The sequence below is a fragment of the Cygnus olor genome, chromosome 7, assembly GCF_009769625.2.
Source record: "Cygnus olor isolate bCygOlo1 chromosome 7, bCygOlo1.pri.v2, whole genome shotgun sequence".
In the NCBI taxonomy this organism is placed as follows: domain Eukaryota; kingdom Metazoa; phylum Chordata; class Aves; order Anseriformes; family Anatidae; genus Cygnus; species Cygnus olor.
Genome location: NC_049175.1, coordinates 25,305,336 through 25,331,284, shown reverse-complemented (window position 1 = coordinate 25,331,284; position 25,949 = coordinate 25,305,336). Strand labels below are relative to the sequence as shown.

The 25,949-nt window shown below is 50.7% G+C and overlaps 1 protein-coding gene and 1 long non-coding RNA gene across 4 annotated transcripts in view; one reads left to right on the top strand and one right to left on the bottom strand.

Moving 5' to 3' along the window:
- SH3PXD2A (SH3 and PX domains 2A) overlaps positions 1-25,949 on the top strand; it is a 252,560-nt gene that overhangs the window by 33,604 nt on the left and 193,007 nt on the right. For all 3 annotated transcript variants that reach the window (XM_040564093.1, XM_040564090.1, XM_040564091.1), the window contains exon 2: positions 6,646-6,726. In XM_040564093.1, coding sequence (XP_040420027.1) covers positions 6,646-6,726 — 81 coding nt within the window. The remainder of the gene's footprint in view (positions 1-6,645; positions 6,727-25,949) is intronic.
- On the bottom strand, positions 18,449-20,513 carry LOC121073311. Its single transcript, XR_005821613.1, has 3 exons — positions 20,388-20,513; positions 19,156-19,478; positions 18,449-18,677 (listed from the first exon to the last, which is right to left on the bottom strand). It is a non-coding gene; the product is annotated as an uncharacterized LOC121073311 (long non-coding RNA).

The window sequence follows — 25,949 nt, the reverse complement described above, 5'->3', positions numbered from 1 at the left end:
GACAAGCCCGGCAAGAGGCTCAGAAGTGGCTTGTCAGTGAGCCGCAGAGCTCCGAGCAGTTCCAGTTCTGCAGCTCCCTGGCCAGGTTCTTCTCACTGGTTGTGAGCACCAATTCCACATTTTACCTTCTTATGCCTCTCATGGCTGTGCAAATGACCAAGCAAAGAAATACAATGGAGAGTTTTACCCCTTTGGCTTAGGGCTCTGATTATGTGGGCTTGTTTAGCATCTTGTTAGCAGGAAGATGCTGTGGAGGCCTGGGGAAGTCGGTGCTTAAGAATCCAAATTGGCAAAAGCCAAAAAAAAAACCAAACCACAAAAAAACCAAGTTGACACCCTGAAATGTAAAGATGAGACTAAAGAGAAGTTTGAACCGTGAACTTTGAAAACTCATCCATTAATGAGAAAAATATGGAAGCTACTAAGTATTGTATTGCTCTGCCTGTGTGTACACAGTGAGCTGGGTTTGTTGTTCAGACACAACCCTGTTACTCTTCTGGTACATACACATGAAGCTAGGAAAACAAAAAACAACAACAACAAAATAAAACAAAAACAACCTGTAGCCAGGTGCCTCCGTACTGAAATGAGCTCCTCTTCCTGCCTTCCCAGGGTTGTCTTCTGGCTGGCTTGAGGCAGTTGTTTGCTGTTCTTGTTTGTGTTTAGGTAGAAGGATTTGGGAAAGAAAACAGGATTTCATCCTGGTTAAATCTCTGCCAGGAGGAAGGTCTGTGCCCATGTACGTGAATGCAACAGTGGTGGCGTTTTCTGAACTAGAAAGGAGCCAGCTTGATGCTCGGTGTGTGGCTGGGTTCAGAGCTAGCAGTGAGTTTATTTTCCTTGTACATGGAGTAGATTTGATGTGTTATGGCTAGAAAGGCAAGCAGCGTTAATCCTGTTGTGTTGCCTTTCACAGCTGAAACAAGACCCTCAGGAGAAGATAGTGGATGAAGGAAAATGCTCCTATCCCCCCCTTTTTTTTCTTTCTCTCCACACGTTTAATTAGACTGTAATTAGCTTGCAAATTGTGATTCAAACTGCAATTGCTGTGTCCTGGATAAATTTCCTGTGTGGTGGCTGCCCGCAGACAAGACCTGGTGATTGCCAGGGCTGTCTAATCCCTTCCTTCCAAGCACCCTGCAGCTCTGCTTTGCTTCCAAAACTTAGGTACGTGCAACACTTGTCCGCTAGACCCGTGGGTCGATTTTTGGCTTGTTCTCAGTTACACTTCCCGTGTTGGTAATGGAAACGCGAGCCCTGCAGAGGGATGGCTGTGAAACCACATCTGCTTCATGAGGCAGCCAGACGCCCCGCACCTGCGCCGGCCCCCGTGCTGCACAGCGCCCTGCCACCGGCACAGCCAGCCCGTGACAGGACTTCTCCTTCGGAGCTGCCTGCGTTTTGTGTTTCTGCTGAGTCCCGTGTCTCTGTTTCTCAGCTCACTCTTCAAATTCCCGGGGTGAGAACAGCACTGGACTGGGTTTGAAAATAGCCCTTCCTCGGCCCTCGCCCGGCTGAGTTGTGGTCCCCCGGAGGACGTTGTGCTGAAAGGTGACATCGCGGCAGGGCCCCGGTAGTGGGTTCGCTGTGGGTGACTTTATCTCTGTGCGAATTGCCCAGGTCTTGTGGGGCTTTTCAGGGCCTCTCAGATGCTAGCGGGGCTGGGCAAGGAGCCTGAGCTGTGCTCGCTGCATCCGGAGTCAAATGTGAACTTTCCAAAGGCCTGAATGCGGCCCAGGCCGAGGTGGCTTGTGCGGGAGGCTGCTGTGATCCATGTGCATAGCCCTGGGCTTTTTGCTGTCCCTGCTGCCAAACTGGCTTTTGTATAGGGCAGGAACTGGGGACCCCCACCCTGAGCGTCCATGTGGGGAAGCCCTGGTGCCCATGTCCTGTGAGGTGACGGAAGATTCCTAAAATCAGCCGCGATGCCCTGAGGGGCGAGTAGCCTTGCTCCTTCAGCCTCGTGGGTACGGAAAGCTCGCTTGGAGCTGAAGCGGACCGGGGAGTGTTCACATGCTGTGCTCCGCCAGCTGAGCTCTGCCGGTGGGAAATTTCCAGCTCACAGACAGCAACAACATCTGAATACAGGGGAAAAGGAGTCTCTCTTCCAGCTTGGTCATGACTCACTGGAAGACAAACATCCAATGCTTTAATACAAGGCTTTTGAAGGTGCTGATGTTCTCCAGGATAAAAGGCGCTATCGTGGTGATATCTGCATACAAATTGCACCATATTGTTGTTTTTTGCATTCATAAAACTTTCTTAAAAGCTAGTATTTACTGTAATTACTTATTAAAGATTAGCAGTGCCCTCTGTTATGGCTATAGGCATGTTTCTAGTCTCTGCTCTGGAATCTTGTCTTTGCCACTAGCTTGTGTATTTGTAGAGATTTTTATCTTGGCCTCATCATACTGCTTGTTTCAGGCATTTATCTTCCACTCCAGATCAGCTGTAGAAAACAAAACATTGTCCTCTAAAAGGCCAATTGAAAAACCAGTCACATGAGAGCAACCTGAATTCTGTACCTCTAGGGTTTGTGCCAGCTGGGACTCGTTATTCTCCATTGAAAACGAGACATTCAGTGATAAAGTCATGCCCAATGACAGTTGAATTAATGTTTTTTGTAGTAGGAAGTCCTCTCTTCTCGTTGCTTTGTGTAGGTAGTGAAGGGAGAGCTATAACTTCAGTTGGCAATAAATTTTCTGCTCTGTGGTGGATCAAATGGAAGTTTCCCAGAGCTAGAATTAAACAATAATTAGCAGCTGATAAAATCCCCTTGACATCCTGCACCTTCTTTCATGCAGCATGAATATTAAGAGCTGCTTATCAAGCACAGTTCCTGATTAATATTCTCCGGTTTGTACAGGCCTGCTGCTTGTTTCCTTGAGGAAGGATTTATTTTAAAACACATAGACTGAAAAAAGACTTGGACGTGTGAAATGAAAATTAGAATTTCTTCGTAGCTGGGGTGTCCAGTGACTGCGTAGTGAGTTGTTTGCTACTTGTACTTCAATTATTTATTGTTAAGGACTTTTTTAAAGGATTTTGGGGGCAAAACATGTGAACATTGGCAGTGTTTTGACCCCTTGAAGGTCATAAATGTGTAAAGCAGATCTTTTTAACTTAAGTAATTATTTATTGTAGTAATTCACAATTTACAACCCTGATTAAAGCGTAGCTCGGTGCACCGTACTTCCTTGGAAGAGCTTGCTCTTGGCTCTCCCATGGGTAGGAGCAAAGTGCCAAGGACCAGGATTACACCTGACAGCACTGGGGAAGGTCTCTGCTTTGTCACAGGTGCCTCCCATCAGGGAGATCTCGCCTCCGGGTCCTTCTGCAGCTCTCTGCCCTGTGGCTGGGATACGTGCCAAAACAGTGGCTCGGGTGGCTCTGTTTTGGGGAGCCACCAAATGCCACAGAAAGCCCTCTCTTGGCTCTGCAGGCAGCAGCAAGGGTGATGCTGGGCATTCGAGCGTGGGCCGACTCTCTGTGTTTATCTGGTATTTCCTCTGCCTCCTCATCCCGTGCATTTGCGTGACCTCGGGCTCCCATGGGACTGCTTTTCTCCTTCTCCCCCGGGATACCGTTAATCACTTTCACAGCGACCCATTTTAAGATCTGAGCAAAAAAATATGATGAGGTAAGCTGATGTAATGTTTGCTGCTCGTGAAAAGGTTATGGGTCTGGGTAAGGCAGCAGAAGCGAATAACCATCAAACTCTGATCTCTGAAGGAGGGAAATATGATATCTAAGGCTTTTGAAACCCTTGGACCTTGCTTTTAAAATCTGGCATTTTAATGATCTCTTCTGAGCCCAAGCAGTTATTTCAAATGGCTTTCCAGAAGCAATTTGATTTATGCAAATAAGGAAGAAAATCAATCGCCATTTCAGATTTTTGCACCTGTGTCCTGTCGCAGATTTTGAGCCCGTGCATTTTTAGCTTAACAGAGCTCCACGTTACCATTAAAGGCTTTCCTTGCTGCTGCTCTGATGAAAGAGAAGTCAATGCATCTGTACACTACCCAGTTCATCTCTTGCTGAGTGTGAAGAGACCTAAGGCTCAAAGAGATTTAATTTTTGTTTTAAACATGCAGCAAAATCCTGGCTTGGCTGAAGGCAGTGGCAGTTTCCTTTCTGCAGAGCCTGGATGTCAGAGATGGCACCACGTCTGCCTGTTCCTGCACTGAAGGCATCCAACCTTGTCTGCTGCCTCGGCTGGCCCCGAAATCCCCTTGCACATGGAGCTTCAGCCCTCTCGCATGATGGAAGTGTTGTGCCACTTACTGCACCCTGAGCGATGCTGACCTCTTGCAGCAGGATTCACTTCTGTCCAGACAGGATCGGAGTTGAGCAGACTTGCAGGCTATTAGCAAATTTTGGGGACTCATTTTTTTGGGGGGGTTCCTGAAGAGTAGTGTGGGGAAGCTCGAAGTGCTGTGAAACTCAAAAAGCTTGGATGGCTGTGGCGTATTTTTCTTGCAAAGTTCTGGAGAAAGGACGCGTAATTAAAAAGTTATAAACATCGTTTAGATGTGAAATGTGTTCCTCCTATCCCTGTCTTATCCCCTTTGTGAGAACCCGGGGCCAGAATTACAGCATCTGAAGTTGCTTTTGGATCCCAGTCAGCTCCCATCTGTCATGATCTGGTTTTAATCGAATGGGTTTTCCATCTGAAAGTAGCTGTTGGATAGCAAAGGAGCAGAAATATTTGTGTTGTGAATTAGCCCAGAGTGAAGCTACAAACTTTTTTTTTTTTTCACAACAAACACATGGAAAAATATTCTGCAGGGCAGTGCGGCTGGTCTGAAAATTGGCAACAACAGCTTCCGTCCCAGGGCCTGACCCCTGCGGGTTGTCTGTGCGGGTAAGATGTTTAAAGGGCGCCTGAAATGCTCGTGTCACTCGGTCTTATTGCCCCTCGTGAAACCGTGCAGTTGTCACCGTTGTGTCTGTGGGTACTGTGGGAGCAAGGCCACTCGGCTTGGTTTTCCAGGAGAAATGTGAAGCAGAGCGGGTGAATAGCCTGGATTTTCTGAGAGCTGTGCTCTCTTGGGAGCAGCAGATGGGTTGGATACGACAATTCAGTCAGATTCAGGCTCCTTACCATCGGTGCTCTATAAAAGGCCCCAGATCTCCTTAACAGCGTGTCCAGCTCTCAAATACCATGGAAGTGGGCTGTGGGAGGCAGGGCCTTGGGGACTGAACATGGTCATAACAAGCAGAGAGGTCGTAACAAGAAGTGAGGCTGCAGGACCTCTGTGCTTCCAGGGCATCAGATGATACCTCTCTCTTAGCAGGAAAGAAGGGGGGAAAAACCTCTTAGTGGTCCTTGGAAAAGTGTTTTTCAGCCTCGTCTTCAACACCCCTCTGGGGCTTTTCATGCAATACCTCTTATCTTTAAAAGCAATAACCCAGCATCTGCACCTTGGCAGATGGGTTGGTGTCCTGGAGAAGAGGGTGATGCTTGTCCGTCCCCCATCCCTGCAGGCAAAGGGCAGAGCTCCTGCTGCAGGCAGGGGCTGAGGGAGGAGGGATGCTTTCCTGTTTCCTCTGCCAGATCCTTATCTCGCTCCATATGCGAAACCTGGAAAGTGCTTTAAAGACTCAGGAGCTGCCCTAACTGTGATTTCCATTATGTTGGAGTCGTGTGGTCACCTTTAGTGACCTGTGTCAGCTCAGGTCTTGTTGTGTCTCATGTATCTGTCAACAAGGCGGCAGGACCAACATTGGGCTTGAAGGCCGGTGTATCTGAGACCAGAACTTGGCTTGGTTTTTTTCCCCTTTTTAAAAACGTTTTGGAGGCACTAGGGTCAAAAGGAAATATTTGTGTGCAATATGTGTCTGTATGTGCGCGCACTTGTGAATCATTTTTCATCGTGTCTTCTGGCAAAACAGTGTTTCTGTAAGGTGATTGTTCAGGATGTGTAATGGGGCTGGGCAAGGGAAACCTTGGGCTTGTTCTGGGCTTGTGTTGTTGCTTCCACAAATGTTAGAAAACCGTCTCGCCCTCACCTACTTCACATCACCTTTGAATCAGTCTGATAGGTACCAGAGGTGCTGGGCTGAGCTGTCGTAGTGCACGTACAGGTGCGTGTCACTGGCTGTGTTTTACAGAGCTGCAATCCCACAGCCCCCAGAGCTGAGTTCCCTTTGAATATCCTTGTTAAACGAGAGCCGTGTGTTGCTTGAAAGGGCCAAGGTCACATCTCCATGTAGAAGGAAAACCTGGAGCACGGTGCAGGAGACCAGTAGCCCCTTAGGATGTTGCCTAAGGACAGGACGAGCTCTCGTGGCTGCACGTGCAGCAGGTCCTGGGCTCCTCCAGACAGGCAGAGGGCAGGGTGTGCAACCAGAGACCAGAAAACATGCCATCACAAAGCTTTAATCCCAGGGGGAGCAAAATCCATGGGAGCTGGTGATGAGGAGGGGTGGGAAACCACCGTTGGCTCTCCTGAGACCTCTGCTGAAAGCTGCGACAGCGCAACACCTTTAATTTCAGCTAGTCCTGCACCTTGGATTATATTCTTCATTGTGAGCAGGAGGAGCCAGAGAAATGCCGAATATACCTGTGCTGCCTGTCCAGCCTTTGGACATACCCTGTGCTTCAGAGCCCGTGTTGACCTGTGCTTTCTTTTCTCTGACCAGGTCTATATAATCAACGTAACATGGTCCGACCTGACTTCCCAGATCATCTACCGGAGATACAGCAAGTTCTTTGATCTGCAGGTAAGTCTGTCTTTTCTTACACAAAACGTTATTTCTGCTCATACTCCCAGTCGTGTCTCCAGCTGGGATGATCTACGTTTAAATAAGGCTTTGTGCTTGTTTGGTCTGTTACATGTCACGATCCTGAAACTTTTCAGACTCTGTCCTTGTAGGGTATGAGAGAAGTGGGTGGTATGCTCACAATGAGTAACTTGCACTGTAAAGACATTTGAAGCTGACATTTTCATGAATGGTTCCTATTGAAGAGGGAATCTAATTTTAAATACTTGAGATGTGCTTTGAGAGGGAGCTACATCTTGGGCGCCCAGAAACTACTTCCCTAAATTGCTGAAAAGAACAGAGCTTTTGCACGCTCCCACAGCAATTTAGTAGTGGGGATGGCAGTGGAAACCTTCTGTCCCTCCTTCTAACCACCTCCCCAGCCAGCCAGCGTCCTGGTTCCTGCTGATTGGTTTTAAATACCCACTCTGGCTCTGTTGCTTTATCCCATGCCTTTGTATTTAGGTTTCATCGAAAGCTTTCTTGCTGGATTGATGCTGGGTAAAGTCTGAAGCCAGGAAACTAGAAAGTCTAAATTACAAAGTTTCAGTGTGGGCATCAGTTGCTTCGTTTCTAGTGCTGCTGCCAAGCACCTGTACAACTTGGGAGAGCTTTCTGGCTGCTGTCCTCTTTAGCCATAATCCAGATCCATTGTGTCTGTACCTTTCCAGGCAGCAGGACTATAATTGCCTGGGGTTATAAAACCTCTGCTTGGGAACAAGTGAAAGCAAAAACTGAGGATTAACAGACTCCTGAACTTTGGGGAAAATGCTGATCTGGGGCTGCAGCTTGTGGTTGGAACTGGGCTGTGTTCAGAATATCAAATGAGTCCTCACAGCCAGCGTTAAGGACATGCACAGCTGGCTGGGCTGTGGCCTGGGAAATAACAGCCAGCCAATTTGCTGGGATAACTTAGAGAAGAAATGGGTCCTCCCTTGAGTGCCTGGTCGGAGATACCTTAAAGAGTGAGAGTTTCATCATTGCTCCCCCTTTTCACATTGCTTGTTGTACTTGGACATCTGAAGTCTCCAGCCACTTTTGAAAGCCGTACTGGTTACATTCTTCTGGCTTTTGCAGTGGAAGACTGGACAATTTTTATAGCCAGTCTTGATGTCCACGATTGCTGTGTGACTGGAAGAGAAAAAAGGGACGTTCTTAAGCCCCTTTCCACTTCTTTCTAGCCTGAAGCACTAGGCCTGTCAGTCCCACTGCTACGAATGATTTGTGCAATGGCTTCTCCGTCTCTGATGTGCTTCCTAAAGATGCTCCGCTCTGTAATCACAACCATTTGTTGTCAGCGTGGCTTGTGCCCCAAACCGTTTCTTTCTCTCTTCTTTTTCTTTTCGCCCCAGTTCTGTTTTCATGCGTATGTTCTTCTGGGTCTCCTGGCCTTTCCTGGTAGGTTTGAAAAGTTCCCATCAGGCGTGGAGTTATCAATGGGGTTAGTGTGTTGGACAGGAAATGATGTCTCAATCAGGGAGTGAGCCCTGAAAGGTCCCATTGATAAGTGCAAGGGGGCCTAGCGCCAGTGGAAAACTCCCGCTTGCACAACGCTTCTCCCCCCACGAGAAAATACGACAAGAAAGTAGCAAAATTCCCTCCCTTAACCCTTTTCTCTCCCAGGGATCCCTGTCGGGGCCACCAGTGCCTGAGCAGCACCAGCCCTCTGCAACAGCCTCTTTAGCTCGTGCTGTGAGGCGCTGCGAGTTCCCAAGGCCCTCACCTGGGGTTTCCAGCTCTTGTCGTGTCTCCGTAAGCATGTCGCCATGCCTGTCCGTGCCTCAGTTTCCTAGCTGTAATATGGGGACAAGGACCTTTGTGCTCATGCTGCCATAAAGTGCTTTGAAACTCCCAGAGGTGATTCTTCTTTTTTCTTTTTTCTTTTTCTTGTTGTTAAATTTTTCTGGGCTCCGGATGCTGCCAGAGCATCTTGTAGGTGAGGCAGGGAAAAAATGGGCTGTGGATCTTGAATTGCAACTCGTATTCATGATTCTAATTTGCAAGTCTGCAGTGGGAGTTAGGGGAATAAATGACAGATCAGGGCACGTTGGGAAACCCTTGCATTTTGAGGAACCCCTGGCTTGATGTGCAGTGATTCTTGCTCAGCGGCGGATGCTGCTTTACCACAGCATGGGGGGAAGCACCGAAAGCCTCAGGTAGGAGCTGGGCAGCCCCTGCTGCAGCCGCTTGCAATTGCCCATGTTTAAGTGTTAAAATCCTCCTGGTGTTGCGGAGCAGCAGTGTCAGGGTGTAGCAGTGGAGGATTCCCCACGTTTGCTGTCTGAACTGCGACTGGTTTGTAGTGGGGATCTGTGCTGGGCCACATCTTGCCTTGCAAACAGCAGTACCCAGTTGTATTACGGTACCCTGAATAGGAGAGGGATTTTTGCAATGGAAAACCCGGATCAGAGCTTTTCATGATGAAAATTGGAGCCCAGCAATGGAAGTACCAGGCCCCATTCCCCAAACTGTTGAGGGGCTGAACCTGGCTCTTGGCCACAGACCACGTCATTGGTGCTGGAGGTGCCACCAGCTTGTTGATGATGAAGGCAGTCTCCTCAGATCCCCCTCCCTTTGCTCCAGGTAAGGGGCTGACCTGTGATTTCTAGCTTTTGGGTGGAAGCCTGAGCTTGTGACCTAGCACTGTGGGACTGGCTGGACCTGGGTTTTGCAACCTGCTACCAGGCACGGCAACGTTGCCTTAGCATAACCAATCTACGTGGGTAGTGTCACTCTTCTGACGAGGCCCTTCCAGCACAAAACCCAGGCAAAGACCCAGTGAGTAATGCTCAGCCGGTTCACAAGCACCACTCGTATCTAAAACAGCTGGAGGCTGCAGGTCCTCTCATCCCAGTGTGCTCGCGACAGAGCCGCGTTTCAGGGCTTCCGAAGCCTGCACGTGCCTCCTTTGCTCTCGAGTGAAGTGGAGGAACAAGGGCTGACTTGTAATGGCTTAATCAGGGCTGCGATGCCTGATGTTGACAGTGACACTGGATAGGACCCATGGGGAAGCCCGGGGGGTTGCCAGGGGCAAAGAGAAAGGAATACAAATAATTAATTTCACTACTGTAATTTCAGGTTTCTTTAAAAAAGAGCCCGCCCTTCCCTGAATGGCTGTCTCTGCGACAAATGGCTCAGAGGTTTAAGAGCCCTTGTATCATACTGTTGTATGTTGTTGTGGTGTTGCTGTTCTTATTTTTTTAATACTTCCTAGCAAATCCTGTTAGGCACCGGAGGCACTTAGAGGCTGCTCTGTCCCAAGGATTCAAACCCTGGAAGTGTTTAGCCGTGCTGTTTCAGCAGTGCATGTGCTTGAATTTTGTCAGGAGGTTTTCGAGATAAGTAATAGGGCGGTGAATCTGGACACATTGTGGGATTTTGAAGCTAGAGTTTGCCCCGTGAAGGTGTGGTAAGTAGAAACCAGATCCAATGCAATGAGCCAAGCGTCAGTTCTGTGCTGCTTCAGTGAGGTCTGGAGGTCTCTAAATGTGGGCTTAAATGGTGCCGCAACACCCTGATTTAACTGCGCAACCAAGTCACATCTGCTGCTGTATGTGGGTCAAATCACGGCAGCAGACTACATGTGGATGCCAGTGTTGCAGTAAATAGGATTGTAAGTATTGAATTAGCTCTGCATAGATGAAAGCAGTACGATAAATTGCTTGTCAAGTCCAATTATTTGTTGTCCTTCACCCTAGAGAGGCATTTGCACCTGAGCACCGCGTGGGGTCAGAGCCACCTCTTAATGTAATGTTTGAAATGCCACTTTTGGATGCACCCTGCACCTGGGTCCTTGGCTCTTGCCTGCAGTACAGAACAGGGGAGCCCTTCACGGGGAGAGCGATGTGAGCGTCAGCCTGCAGCAAGTGCTGAGCCTCGTGGCAGGCTGGGGGCTCCTTCAGGCATTTTACCTGGATGCCATCTGAGTTTTCCCACCATCACTGGTGGGTTTGCTGGTGTTGGCAGCAGAATCCTGGCCTGAGCTGGTAGTCCTGGTAGGCAATGCTCCTGCTGTCCCTGAAGGAACTGAGAAAGGACACTTTTATTGGGATAGCAGGGATCATGCCTGGCATTTCCACTCTGCAGTAAAAGACATCTACAGGTGTAAGGCCTGTGATTTTCCTGCCGGAAAGTGCTTTTGCAGGACGGAGATTTACAGTTGAGGACATGCAGAAATTTCCTAAAGCATAAGGTGAGGAAGGGTGGGGATGCAGCCAGCTCACCCTCCCAGTGGCCACGCTGGGATGGGAAGCAGCAATGGGGTTTGCAACTGGCGTGGGTGTGGAGGGTGGCTCTTTTCCCCCCTGCCCAGCTCACCCTGCCAGTTGCTCAGTGCCACCTGGGGCATTTTATAGATGCTGTGACCCCTGTTGGGTGCTGCCCCTCTCTGCTGAGAAACCCTCTCCCCCAGCAAAGCGGGCAGGGCAGATGTGGCCCTGCTTCAGCGCCTGGTGTCCTAGCTGAAATCACCAGCAGTGCATCTTCGGCATTTTATCCAGCGACTCCAAATGTTCTAGTCTGCTTTTGTGTCGGTGTTACTTGGTAGCTGGATCAGAGTGTGGACAGGACAAGAGCCTCAGCAGAGGGGCCCAGCTCTGTGTTCAGATACCAGCCTCTCCATCCTTCCCGTGAGGATGGTGGGTCTCTGTGTGCGAAGCTGGGAATTGCCTTTCTTGCAATTGCAAAGTGCAGCTTTCTCCAAGACAAAGCACAGCAGCTGCCTTTAGTGGCATGCAGTAATCCCACGTTGTGTTTCTGATGGTATGAGAGGCGAACGATGTCCCCGCCAGAGCCGCGGCAGGAATGTGAGGTAGGCAGATCGCAGTCTCTGCACACAATGAGCCACACAGACGTTTTGGCCACAAGGAGACACATGAAATGTCACAATTTTGAAAAGGCAAATAAACAAGGCGCTGCTCAAGCATTTGCTTTGTGTATCAGTTAGCAAAAAGTTATCTGGCTGATGCGGTCTGCTGATCTAAGCAGGTTTTCTTCAAAGTGGTGCAGAAAGAGGAACTCACTAGCAGCCAATTAGAACATTAAAAAAAATAAAGAATATCAAGAATTTTATTAGGGAGCGGAAAGAGATGTAAGTTGTTTCCAGTCTGACGATAAAACATCAAGAGCTTCATTTGTTATTGCTAGGGCCATCCTGATTGTTTATAGTGCTATAATGAAGTAACTGAGCACTGAAGAGCACATTAAACAAAAACGGTACTATAAAAAAGTCCTCGCGGTCTGTAACTCTGCTTGTTCAGACTGGCGTTCATCTGAATGCTGCTGCTATCGATCCTTCTTCTGTACTGTGTTCTTCTGCACCCACGTCCCTTCTTCTGTTACACCAAGCTGTATCAAATATTGTAACATCCACTCTCATTTCCAGTGGAACTTCACCACGTGTCTGAGCACTCGGTGTCTTACAGGGTTACTGGGATTCAAGACGACCTGGCAGCCTCGGGGTATCGGCTTCCTGGGGCAGAGCGACGGGGGAATCGGCACGGGGTGCTTGTGGGGCAGATGTCTGATGTAACCCTGGTGTGAAAATGCTTGCACTCTCAGCATTAGTTAGTTTGGGTTAATTGCCCAAGTGGAGACCCACAGTCACTAAATCTGGTGGTCCAGCACGGTCTAACTCAGTACCGACTGTTTTTGTAGGGCATATGGTATTTTCTGTTATAACGTTCCTGCTTTTAGCTCTGTAGGAGCGGCGGATCAACAAGCTCAAGCATGTGCTGAGTTTATCAGTGACGCAGACTGTAGGTAAGAATGCAATGGGACAGGCACGTTCCCGAGTTCGCAAAAGGCTCCCAGCCACCGCCAGGGCTTCTCAGGCACCCGGAGCAGCAGGCTCACCTCGTGGTGCCTGAGGGCAATCCCTTCCAGAGGTGCCACCCCGCGAGCAGCTCCGGGTGCTGGGGAAGGGAAGGAGGGCTGCTGGCGAGGCCCCGTGCGTGATGCAGCTTGCCCCTCTCGCCGCGTGGGAGGTTCACGTTTGAGAGATTCCCAGCCTCTGACGAGCTCGGGGAGTGTTCCTGTGGGCTACGTGTGTGCGTCTGAGGGTGCATATGGAAGCAGGCAGAGAAGGTGGGGTCGGCAGGGGAGGAGTGGGGAGAAACAGCATGGTAGGGGGGTGGGTCGAGCTGTGCTGTGAATGCACCGGGGCTTTGCAGTCAAGGCGTGGGCCTCCCTCCACTCTGGGCTATGCTGGCGTTGGCCAGGATGGTCTGTCTGGTCTCAAGGATCGCATTTTTCCTGCTCCCACTCTCTTGGTGTGGGATGCTGGGCCTCAGCATCTCGGCCCCGCTGCAGGCATTGAGAGCTGCCGTGAAATCCTCCTCCGGACCAGGCGCCTGGCACTATATCTGACCCGCAGGGTTCAGCCCTAGGGCTTGGCTTCAAGGCCGTCCCTGGCAGTCTTGAGGCCGTAGGGACGTAGTTACTCCAGCAGTCGGGATGTGCGGGTTGGTTTGACGACAGCTTCCTTAAGAACAGGATCGAAACTGAACCTAGCCTGGGAAAATTCAGAGGAAATCGTAGCGTGGCTCTGTCAACATGTCTGCTCCCAAAGGTCAGCACCGGCTCCCTGGGGACAAATGGCACGTCCTTTCTCCCGAGTAAACACGGGCCATTTGTCTGCCGTCCCAAACAGCGCGTGGAGAGGCCAGCGGTGGTGAGGTCTGCAGGTGATGCAGCAAAGCAGATTTCCAGGAGAAGCCGTGAGCCACCAGTCGGGAGTGCTGGCCGCGCTGCCTGCCTTTTGGCAGCTCTGCTGGAGCTCTCGGAGCGGCTGGGCCTGATTCAGCTCTCAGCGGAGAACCCTGCCTACTCCTCTCAGAAACACAGCCCAGCGGCAAGCCTGCCGGTAACAGGCGAATTGAAATTCCCTTGGAAAAAAAATTAGTAGCTGATGTGGTTATTGAGCTGGGAATGATTGTCTTAGATGATTAAAGGCTATTTAAATGCCATTTTTTTTTCCTTCTGGGGCTTAGTCAGTGCCTTAGGATACCAGCTGGCTTGGGGCAGTATCTTTGTCTTCAGTGAATAAATGGAATTGTTTATAATTCTTATTTCCATCGTTATTTAAATGTTTGCTTGGCAAAACAATCTGTTCAGTTTCCAGTATTTGTTTCTAAAGAGACGGTACACGTCAGACAGAGATGAGGGCCATGATGGGGAAATGGCAAAGCGCCTGCCCAGCTACAACAGAGGCCACGTTCGAAGAACACGGCAAATAACCTGCAGTTGTGGAAGAGACCTGGCCTACGGGGACCCTCCCCTTGTACTTGTGCACTTGGGTGCTGTTAGGACATAAAGCTGACACTGATATCACCCATACTCTGCAGCATTGGGAGTCTTTGCTGCACAAACCCAGGATCCTGGATCCCACCATGGCATCGGTGACTGCTGGTTGCTGCTTGGGGTCATTGCAGCTGGTGGGCATTGCTCCATAAAATGCTGCTAGTCCCCTAGAGTTGACAAGTACTTATTTCCCTGGTGGTTTTATCCTGTGCGTAGAATCAGCGGTATTGAAACATTTCGTTGTGCCATCAAGCAGCTTTTACCTCATCCACCCCAAATTAAATGCTAGTTCACTTCTAAGGCCTTGCAGGAGCATGACATCAAGCGGCAGGCTGCTCTGAAGCTGAGTTTTTTCCCTCCGTCCTTGTGATCTCCTCATGTGCAGTGCTCTGACAACCTGAGGCCCTCCGAGGGGCTGCACAACCAGCGAGGTGCCCTGGGCGCTGCAGGTGAAGCACTGCCTCGGCTGTGAAAGGCAGGTCGTCATTCGCGTTCAGTTTGGAGCTGTTCTTTAGTCAGGCTCCCAATCCTAGAAGTAAAACAAAGTTTAATTAAGCCACTGGCTCTATATTTAGTTAGAGAAAGGAGTAGGGTTTGTTTTTAGAAAGGTTGGGGGTGTCACAAAGGGGTGGTTGACTTCTTTACCGTGTCCTTCTAAACACACACGGTCTCCTACTGATGTGCCTCCCCTTTCTTAGGGGATATCTTCCAGTTGTCCCGTGTGCAGTGTGTGTTCCTGGCATGGCAGCTAAACACTTCATCAAGCCTGGTGGTCTTTTAAGGGAAAACATGAACTGTAAAAATGCAAGGGGTACAGCATGGGATTGCAGAATGGAGTGTGTGTGCGCGTACACTGACGTGTCACTGATTCCTACTGGAATAAATCAGAATTGCTCAACTGTGTGCTTGTGGTCAGCAGGTCGACTTTGCTTGTCAAGAGAAGAGCCTGTGCCCCTGGGGCCGACGGTGCTGGGGGTTTTCAGCCTGCTGCTGCTCCCACAGGCCGTGCAGCTGCAGTGTGCACACGGACAGGGCGTGCTCTGAGGTGGGAAATGGTTTCGAAATTACTGCCTCTCGTGATGCTAAGGCTTGTGTTTTGCTCCGCATGGTTTCACGAGGCCTGGATCCCACATTTACAGTGCCCTGTAAATGTCGTCAGCCCAGGGAGAGCTGGAGTCCCTCTCCAAGGTGTGTGATCGTGCTGGGGTGGCGACGGCTGCCAGCTCTGCTTCACGGTGGACAGCCTGGGAGCTTCAGAGGGGAGGGTGCATAAGGGTGTGGAGTTACAAATTGGCTCACGTTTCAGGTGGAGAGTGAGAGCTCATAAAGCAGAGCTCCCCCAGGAGCCCCCATCTCTGTAGTAGCCAGCGGCTGTGGGAAGTGCCGGGGTTAGGAGCCCCAGCAAGTGCTGAGGGCTGAGGCAGCTTCCTCTGGCAGCTGTCACGCTTGAGGAAACGTCAGAAACGAGAAGAGTGACGGAGCTCAGCGGTGATGAACTCTCACTTAGTAAGAGTCCAGTGGGATGTGGTTTTTAGAAGGTTTATTGTCTTTATGACTATGAGAGAGAAACCTGCGCCGAAGGCTCTTGGCCCAAAGCTTCGTAAGCATTGGGAAAGATTGGGGAAAACGCAGCTGCGATGCGAGCTCCTGTACCAGCTTCCCTCTCCAGTTTGGATCTGACAGCTGTGAAGTGATGCCATGTTACCAGATGCTCACACATTCATGGGATAGTATTTCTGGAACTGGGCAAAAACTGAAGAAGTGTCTGTGAATATTATTTGGAAGCTTTAAACAAATTGCTTTACCTGCTTGCTAGGCCGTTTTGCCATGTATGTGGTTTTTACCAATTATCTAGAAAAAGTTTAACTTGGGCAGATTTTTCCAAACCAAGAAGCCCAGGGGAGCGCTGCAGAAATGTAATGGATAGCACATTTCCCGCTGTATGAATTCTCACTGTCTGGAGTGGGAACCTGCTTTATCAAGGATTAAAGGCATTCTGCCGGGGAACAGAAAGGTTAGCTTGTGCACTAGTGTCAGGCGCTCACTCAGCATCCACCCTTTGGGCTACGCAAGCTTGCTTCCAGCAAAAATCCTTAGGAATACTTGAATAATATCAAACTCCATTTATGGGCCTCCAGCGAGCAAAGAAAGCAGTGAAATTAGTCAAAAGGATTATTTGAACTGTTTTTTTGAGGTTTGGTTTGTGTAAGTTCTCGTTATCAGTACTTCCATCCTATACCTCCTGCTGACACCTGGGGCTGTGAGGATGGGGGGGCTCGTCTGGGTACATCCGCAGGGAGGAGATGCAACAGCTCTCCCAAATCGGCTGAGGAGGATTCAGACCAATTTTCCTAGCTGTTGGTTGCTTTTCATGTTAAAAATTCAGATGCATTAGAAACATGAGTCCCTGCAAGGTACTGGTGCTAAGGGCAATGTAAAAACTTGCCTGAAATTGCCAAAATTTCTGAACGATGCTCTCACAATTTTGGTGTTGGGCCCATGGATGCTGGTTTTGTCCCTGGCCCACATCTCATACAAGGGATTACGCAGAGTGGTGGTAAAACTGGGCTGAATGCCTTGCTTCACCTGAGTGGGTCAAGGCTAAACACACACCTCCTGTGATGTCCCACCTCTGTCTCCGTTACTCCGGTGTTGGCAGGTCCCATCGCAGCCCGTTCGCTCTCCCCAGCAGGATTTAAAGCTCAGCCTTGGGAGGAGCCCCCTTGTTTGTTAACCTTGTTCCAGGTTTTGTTTGCTGGAACAATAAAACACAGGAGAGCAGTGTATTTCCTTTTTTTTTTTTAACCAAAGATCAAGATATTTTTTCTGGAATCTCTGTCTGAAAATTACATTCCTTGGCAGGATTTCTCCTTGCCCTTTCTTCCCTGAAGCACCCAAGTCCAAAGAGTTGAGGCAATGACAGTTCCCCCCCTTCTGCTGCTTTGCTGCTCGTGATCGCGGTCGGCTTTCCATTATTTATACTGCGGAAAATCGCGTGGAGTTCACACCCCCGGCCCCCAAACACAATTCCGCTTTTGTGCGGGGAACACAATCCTTCACTTTCATTGAGTGTGCGGGGACCGAGATGAGAAGTGCCTGTTGTGTTCGCATCCCTTGGCTCGCGATGAGAGGAGACGGTTGTTTTCACAAACGTCCGAAATAGCCCTGCAAGGGTTACGGGGAGTTTATTTACATTAATGCATTTAAGTGCAAATAGAAAATCGCCCAGCCAGCGTGGAAAGGTTACGCGGGGCTCTGTCAGGGCTCCTTTCCCTGCCACCTCGCCCCTCCTGGCTTTCTGCTCCCGCAGGCTCTGATGTGGGCAGGCTGTGTCTGGAAGGGACCGCAGCTCGTGGTGCTGGCGGGCCGGGCTTTGCTCACAGGACAAACAAACTCATCAGCCGGCGTTTCTTCCACCACGGACTGCCCACAGTCCTGCCCGCCATAGGAAAGGCTCGCTTCAGCCCGATTTGTGAGCGCTGGGGCCTTTTTGCTTCTTCCCCGGAGTACCTGAATAATTCTGCAGGAGCGGCGTGTGGAGTGGGAGGCTGGGAGTTTGCTTCCCACCTTATTCCCTTCCTGCGTGCAGTCGCGACACGTTTCTCCTTTTCTGCAGCCAGAGCTGTTTCGTTTCTTATGCAAGCACAAGTATTCCCACTGCAGAGCTGTCTCTTGTAATTTCCCCTTTCCCTTCCTCGGGGGAAGCATCAAGGAGTCTTCGGTGGAGCGGTCAGGGCAGCAAAACGTGCGGAGGAGCCACGCTGCTGAGCGGATGAGTGGCAAAGTGTTGCAGAAAGCGAGAATATCGGGGATCTGTGAAACCACGGCTTTTCACACGCTTGCTCCTGGGTACCCCGTTTGAGGAACACCCTCCACACTGTGGGCTTTGCTCTCCGCCTTTGGCTTTTATTTAAAAGGGGAGAGCTGTTCTGTAGGATCCGTGCAGGAAAGGGAGGGCTTGAACTCCTATAGCGTGCCGGATCCTTTGGCAGTGCCTGGGACGGTAACTTGCATCCTGCCCTCCCTTAGCTGAGGCTTCAGCTGTGCACTAAGTGTCTCCAACCTCAGCTCTCTGAAGCCACCCCACTGAGCTGTTGGGTCAGCCTTTGCTCTTCCCTGCCTGTTCCCAAGAGAAGTGTGACAGGGTCGAGGGTCCCTTGCTGTTTGTGACGGGAGGGACCCTGAGGAGCGCTGGGTTGGAGAAGGATCTCTCAGGCGCTCGTGTTCCTGTTTGTTTCACATGCAGTTTCCCAAGGAAAGAGGAAGCCGCAGTGCTGGTGTTCGGGGTTGGACGAGGCTTTAAAATGCAGCCGGGCCCAAGAGAGGTGCTTGGAAGGGAAGCACAAACCTGCAGGAGCACGAGTGGGTTTGGTGCAGTTTCTGAAGTGCTTGCTGGTGCTAGATATTGCATGGGACGGGTCCTAGATATTTTAAGGACAGGTACTGATCAATTTAGCAGCATTTTTGCAAACTGAGTTAGCACAAGAGCCCCGCACCTGGGTCTTGCTGCATTTGTTTATTTTAAGGGTGTGCTAAGGAAACCAGTGCAACTTGCTGAGCTGCTACCTTCAGCCAGGTGTTTTGAGAGAGGTGTCGGACAAACCACAAAAACCCTGTGAGAGAGGAAAATGCCAAATGAGAGGGAATTAGAAAGTAATACAGAAAAGGACTAAGTAAAATGCTAACAGGAAAAAATGCTTTGGGAGAGCCAAGGTGAGCTTAATGATTGAAGTTTTGTCTTACAGGAAATGTATCTGATTCACCTGGAGCAAATTACTCTACAGGCTGTTCATTTTTTCTGGCTAATCTCTGGCTTCTGACAACCCAGAGAGTTTAGGCCCTTGTGTGGTCTGGGGAGCCTTGAAATCCAAGCCCAGGCTCGTCCTGGTCACTGCCGTGCTGCTGCTGCCTGAGCAAAGCCGGTGTGTGGGTATTCCAGGCAAAACTTCTGGGAGGAAAATACGTTGTGGGATGGCACGTGAGGAACACCTCAGTCCCTGTAACAAATGCAGGTCTCCCTGCAGCTTCTGGTGTGTCGGTGACTGCTTGTGCAGCTTTGCCAAAACTTCTGCAGTTGTATGTGACACTTACTGTGGTGCTGTGCTGAGGGTGCTGGTCTCTGACTCATCTTGTTTGCAGATGCAGGCGGGATTTGGGATTTGGTGTTTCAGGAGCTGGCAGAGGTTTGGTTACTGTTGGGATCTGGGAATAAGGAAGATGGAACTTTACAGGGTGGTGTCCTCCACGAAGGTAGTCCCTAGGTGTCCTTGTGCAAAGGGAGAAGTTGGCAAAAAGCATTTCTGAGTTGGAGGAAGCCCTACAAAATGTCAGGTTTGCCTGGGAACAGCCCTGGAGTACGAGGCTGAGCAGGGGGTGCTGTGGGCTGCGGGAGCATCGGCGCTGTAGGGTCGTGCCTGTTGCAGTTAAGAAACCTCATCTCAAACCCTGTCCCGCTCCTAGGTCAAAATAGTTTCATTGCCTTAGTACGGGGATGTTTTTTGTGCAATTACAAGCCGGGAGTCTGCGGTGCGGAACGAGGAACGGGGAACTGCTGGTGTGGCAGGGAGGTTATCTGGAAATATCTACCCATAAAATGGGGGCTATAATCAGCCGCCTGGAGAAAGTTTGTTCATTAATGTTTGTAAAGTGCTTTGAAGTCTTTGGCTGGGAGTCCTTTTAACAGAGCCAAACGTTAGTTGTATTACAGTAGCTAAGCCAGACCTTAATGATCACGTTCCCTCTCCTCCCCCCAAACCCCCAGCCTTTTCTAACAGGGTTTGGTGAAGAAGTGAAAAGTCAGCAGAGTGACCAAAGAAAAGCGAAGTGTTCAGCAGAAATATAAATAGTGCTTTTCTTTCTTGGGATTTTGTCCTGGTCCCATGGACTTTTGCTGCCAGGAGTAGAATTTGTAGAAGGGACGAAGGGTTTCCTTCCAGGCTTGTTCCATGTTATCCCAATGGGTAACTGATTTAGGATGTCCAGACGCGAAGCCCCTGTGCTGATACCTCTCAGCCTGGTCCTAGAGCTGCCTCAGAGCAGGGCACTCTGATTTCTTGCAGCTGTTGAGCAGCAGAAATGAGCATGGCCTGATGAGCTGGTCTGATGGGGTGCTCAGCTCTGGCTGCCTGTAAGTGCCCCTCGCTCCGTGCATATCCATCCTACAGAACTGCCTATCCCCTGTCCGGAGCGGAATAGCTTTTGCTGTTGGATATGCCTGATCTCTGGTGTCAGGGGGTGAGGCTTGGTGTTGCTGGCAGCAAGGCCGTTTGCTTTCACGTGAAGGACGCGGGGTGGGTTTGGTCCATGCCGTATCCCCCGAGAACCTGTATATGGTCGCACAGCGTGGAGGCCAGCAGGTAGGTGGGTGCACCAGCAGCCGTGGTGTGAGGACACGTCCCAGAGCTCCAGCTGCTGTCACAAAACTGCTCTCCAGGCGTGTCCCCATTTGCTCTGGGTGGCAGCTAGGAACGTGTCACTGGCGTGGCCTGATGTGTCACAGACACAGCCGATAACCTTCCCGGCCGGTCCGACACCCGGCTCGCTGTGCATCCTTTTCCTGGCCTCGCCCAGGGCTAGGCTGGGACATCTCCTGCCTCGGCTACGGCACTGCTGGTCACTGCCTGACCATTTCGGTTGTCCTCACTCCCCTTTGTGTGGGGGAGGATGCTCTGCGGTGGGATTATGCAGAGCAGCTACACTGGGTCTGAAGGGGGGTGAGAAGGAGATTGGGGTTCGTCCAGCCCAGATGTCAGGAAGGGGACTTGCAAAATAGAGAGGAGCCAACATCTTCCCCCAAAAAACCATCCGTTTCTAGTGACCCGTCCTTCGAAAGTGCCCTCTGACAGTGGAGCTCGCAGCCAAAGGCTGACCCATCCCTCGCCTCTAATCTGCTCTTTCCTCCTCAAGTCCGGTCCCTGGAAGGACGCCGCTCTCCAAGAAGACATTCCAGGGGGGTTTGATCACCGTGCTCGCTGCAGCCGGGCCGAGCTTGTGCTCCAAGCACCTGCTGGTTCATTTAATTAGCAACAAATGAGGGGCGTGGGTTGGGGGAAGAGAGAGCAGCACCCTGGTGAAGTATTTGCTGCGATGTGATGTATTTTATTTTGGGTTCCGGAGGCAGGCCATGAGGAACATTTTCCAAAAGGCTCCATAAACCACCTCCGTTCACAGGGTGATTATTTGAGGAGGGAGGAGGGTGTGGATTTAAATCAGTGCTGCTGATTTCTGCAAACAACCACATTATTTTTAATTCATACTCCAGGCTGCCTCCGCCCGTGGCTTGATGTTAGGAGCTGTGAATTTTCCACGTCATAACAAAGTCCCTCTATAAAAGAGAGCCCTTTCAATATATTCTAAGAAATTGATTTGAGATATGTCAGGCTCTCAAGTAAGTCAGTCTTTAGGGTGGAAAACTCTTTCCTTCCCTCGTGGTGACCCGTTAATTTATTTGTATTGCAGCAGCACAAACCAGCTCTGAGCAGACCTCGGTCTCCTTGGTGTCTGAGGACGGAAAATGCACGAGAGGCCGCAAGCCCCGATGAACACAAATTGAAAGAAATAATCCCTTTGTTCATCGTTATTAGCTGAGCCCAGGCGCTCTCTGTCGAGATAAAAGCATTGTGCGGCTAGCCCCATCTTACTGGTGAAGGGAATGGAGATGGGCCAGCTGGGGTAACGCTGCAGGACTGAGCCGTGGGTGCTGGGTGCTCGCTGTGCACCCAGTGAGCAGTGAGAGCCTCGTGCAGGAAGGGTCACGCTCAGCTTCTGTGTGCTCCAGCCCACAAGCACTGGGTCAGTTTTTCTCCGTGGGGAGGCAAGTTTAGCAATGACCTCTAGTGCTTCTACACCTGGTGCAAACCATAATTCACAGTCTTATAGACACGTGTCTATAAGGTGTATTGTCCTTCTGCCTTATTTTCTTAGTGTGATGAAAGTGCTACAAGGAAGGACACTGTGTTGTTTTTGTTTTTTTGTCCTGACTAAAGCAGAAAAGCTGGGTTTTAGAGATTTGGATTTTGGATTGCCCTTTCTGTAAGAGCTTTCATCTCATGGATTTTAAGAGGATAAATTAACTTGTGACCACGAGGCACGCGGATGGAGTAGGGACTGGGGCCCTGGTGAAAACTCTGATCAGTTTGTTCTCATGCAGCGTTTTAAATTCAGTCCTGGGCATTGGGTTCTGGTCCAAGGACAGTAAAAGTTCACAGAAAATCTCATCTTGTGAGACTGCCGTCATCCTGAATATCAGAAATATTGCAATAGCTTTCTTATTGCAGGCCTGGAGGATGGACATACAACATTCCTCTAGGACAAGCTAGTTTGTATTTATTTATTACCTACACAATATCTTGTATTCTCTCTTTGTTGTTGTTGTTGTCTGCACATCTCCTGGACCTGGTGGACTCCTGCAGGTCAGCATTATGCTGAGAACCAACACCACAGCAGTATCTTTTCCTCCTGTTAGTCTTACCTCCTTTCTCCATACTCTGATGTTAGAAATGGGTTCTTGCTGCATCGATCTGGAAGCAGCACCTCAAGGGACACATTCAGACTCAGGTTATAAAGCTTGAAGTTCTTTTTCCACCTGCTTTGACGTCTGAGAGATGCTTTTCAGTAGATGAGATACTATTGCAGTGACAGCCTGTCCGTCATTGAAAGCCTTGACGCTCGAATCATAATCTTCAGCTCAATTTTAACAGAAAGGCATGAGAAGCCGTCTGGCAGTTTGCCTTGTTACGTGCCTCAATATCGCTAAGAAGGGAAATTAAGTTTTCCTTTTCAAGCCTCTGTTGTGTTTGCACAGTTTAATCCTGTTCGGTCCCACGTCGAGGGAAGGGGATCACCTGCCCGGGCTGCTCCTGCTGCCTGTAATGGAGAGCAGCCCCTTTGCTTGCCCCTTCACCTGCTGCTGCTTGCTTTCGAAACATGAGCATCTTCCTCCAGCTTCAAATCCTTCTCCACGCTGATGCTAATCTTCAAGGTTCAAAGCAGGGGTGAGATTTCAAAGCCTCCTTAACCACGTTAGATCTGCGGTGTGACATTCAGGCTGTGTTGAAAGCTCGTGTGTGGAAGTACGCCGAATCGCGTCTCCGCACCTGTTAGAGCGGGGAACATTTCTCCTGAGTCTCGTTTCTGTTTTGCTTAAGCCTCTCTCAGGTTTTCCTCCATTTGTGGCCAGCGCGATGTTCTCCTGCGCCTGACCTCATGGAGAGAAGTGCAGCAGCCCCAGATGAAGGGCTAGAAACAATCGTCTGCACCTGGCTTAGCAAAATAGGTTATTTGTGTGTACGCGTGTGTGTCTGGTGGCGTAATTTATTTGTGCAGTTACTCGAGCCAAGGTTTCCCCCCAAAGGAAGCCCTAATTAAGCGAGATAACTTTGCATCTGGATTGCTGGCAACGAGCAGCTCACCGGCTCTGCGTGCAGGGCTGCCCACAGGTGTGTAGCTGCTGCCCTCCCATGCTCTTTTCCATCCGTGCTTGATAATGAAGGGAGATGAAGGGAGATCAGCAGTATCAGGGTTCAGTGAGGCTGACGTCTTGCTTTACCGTGGCAAACTGTGAGTCTTACCCTCAGCAGGATCCACACGTGGAACTTTGAAAATTAAGTTTCTTGTGTCCTGGTAGAAAGCAGTTGATGTGACATTCCTCCTTCCACCTCCTCCTCACTTCTCACTTCTTTCTGGGGATCTGTTTTGTTCTTAAATGGAAGTTTTACGGCTGGGTTCTGCAGATGGCTGCAAATTCCCTAGACAGGCTGTACCCTGCTCCCTTACCACTCTGATGCTGAGGTGCTAAAGGCTGATCTAAAATACACTGGAGATAAGAAGAAACTTTGCAAAAGTTTTCCTAAGCCTCAAACCAGGCCTTTAGATTTCAAATAAATAGCCCTACAGATCCCACTGGAGTCAGGGGGGCTCAAAAAAACAGCAGCCAGTTCTAAAAACCACCCTGCCCTCAGACAGCTCGGTGGCTGCTGGCGAGGGAGCTGGAGGGCATGGGCATGGCCCTGAGTGTTGAACCTCCTTGATGCAAGTTACCCTGTTCCTGGATGCTTTCTTTAATGAAGCATCATCAAGAAATTTTGGCAGGGGGTCCGTGAAATGCTAATTCCCTGCCCCAGCCAGGTATTTATGTGTGGTACCTGCAGCTTGTCAGTCAGACTTGGGCCTTCCAACACATCTGCAGGGATATTCCTGCGGTCTGGCCGTCCTTCTCATGTCTCTTTATCGTGGCTTTGTGTGCTGGGGAGGAGGACAGAACAGAGACATGGGGAAACCCCTGGGGATGATGAGAAATAGCCCCAGATGCCCGCACGGCGCCCAGCGGGGTCAGTGCAAGATGACTGCCGCGCCTGTCCGCCCTGCCTGAGCGGTGGCCGGAGCAGAGCAGGCAGGGCTGCTGGCTGCATGGTGCACGTTCACCCGGCTGCCCGCGACACGCGCGGTGCCGGTGGGCAGCCCCCGTGCTTCCGCGGCCAGCCTCGGCTGAGAGCTCAGGAAGCCGCTGCCCTGGTTGGGACGGGAGAGGCAGCTCTCCTGCGGGCAGAGCAGCTCCGGCTCTGAAGGCAGCCTTGTTCTCCACGGGGCAGGGAGCAGCGTGCCGCCACCTCCCAGCCTGAGCCCTCCGGCCACAGCCCAGCCCGCGGCTCTCGCAGACCCCGCCGGGCTGGAAGCGTCCCGCTGCGAGGACGGGGCTGGAAGGAGTCCCTCTCCTCCCGGATGCGGCCGTCAGCCTCCGTGTGCTCGGCATCCCTCGCGACTTGCGGCGGTTTTGTCATCTGCAGCTTTGGAAAAGTCACAGCCCCAAGAGCGTTTCTTGACAGCGTGCCTGCGCCGCTTAAAAGCTACTGTGATTAAAACAGACCAAACCGAACAAAAAAAGCAGCCTTGTCAAAGACCTCCACCGCTGCTTTTAATACTCTGCCAAACGTTACATCTGATTAGTTGGTATAATATACAGAATATCAGCTGGTCCCCGAGCAGCGTGTCTCGGGATGAAGGATTATCGGAATGAAAGGCCCTGCAGGAACAAAAGCAGCGCGGTGTAACGCGGGGACCCTGTGAGCAGCCGCCGTGCCCACCCTGCTCCGCGCCGCACACACGCAGCCCTGATGGCCGTCGTCCAAACCCCTCTACTTTCCCAGGGTTTGCTTTCATTCTCAATTAAATTAACGAAGCTCCTAAGGCGGACTTGTACGTACAAAAATAAGGTTTCAGTCTCAGGCTCCCTTCCCAGGGGGCTGGGTTGGGTTTGTCCTGCGGGACGTGGTGTCCCTCCTTCCAGTGCAGCCTTGGGCACAGTCTGGCCCATCCACGAGGTCCTTTGGCACAGCAGGGTGGCTGCGTGGGTCCCCTGGGGTCCTCTTTCTGGGCACGGACTGTTAGGATTCAGATGTCGCCCAAATCCCTCTTTTTTTAAGGGGCACCGATACCCACACAGTGCTTTAGGGCAGCCGCTGGAAGGAGCTGACGTGGGTTTAGGTGCCCAGCTAAGGCATCCATGCTGTGTACTTGTGCTGGCGTTGCTTTGAAAGTGGTTTTGCTGAATGTTGCACGTGGATTTCACCAGTACTGGTAAATCTGTAGATAGAAACACACCTGTGAGGTGCCCCCGTGCCCCTGTTCTTATGTTCTGGGGCACAACTCCTCCCTCCCTCCATTGCAAGCCCAGGGGAGGAACCATGGCTTGGAGCCTGTCCTTCCTGGGCACCGGGCAGCTTTGCTGCCCATGGGTGCAGGATGAGGACCCTCAGCAGGTCCCCGCACATGGGACCGGGCGGGATCTGAGCCGCAGGGCACGCGCTGGGTCTGGGAACAGAGAGGCTTGCAGCTGGCTCTGAGCTGTCTGAAAACGCTCGTCCTGCTGGCTGCGTGCTTGCCTCCCT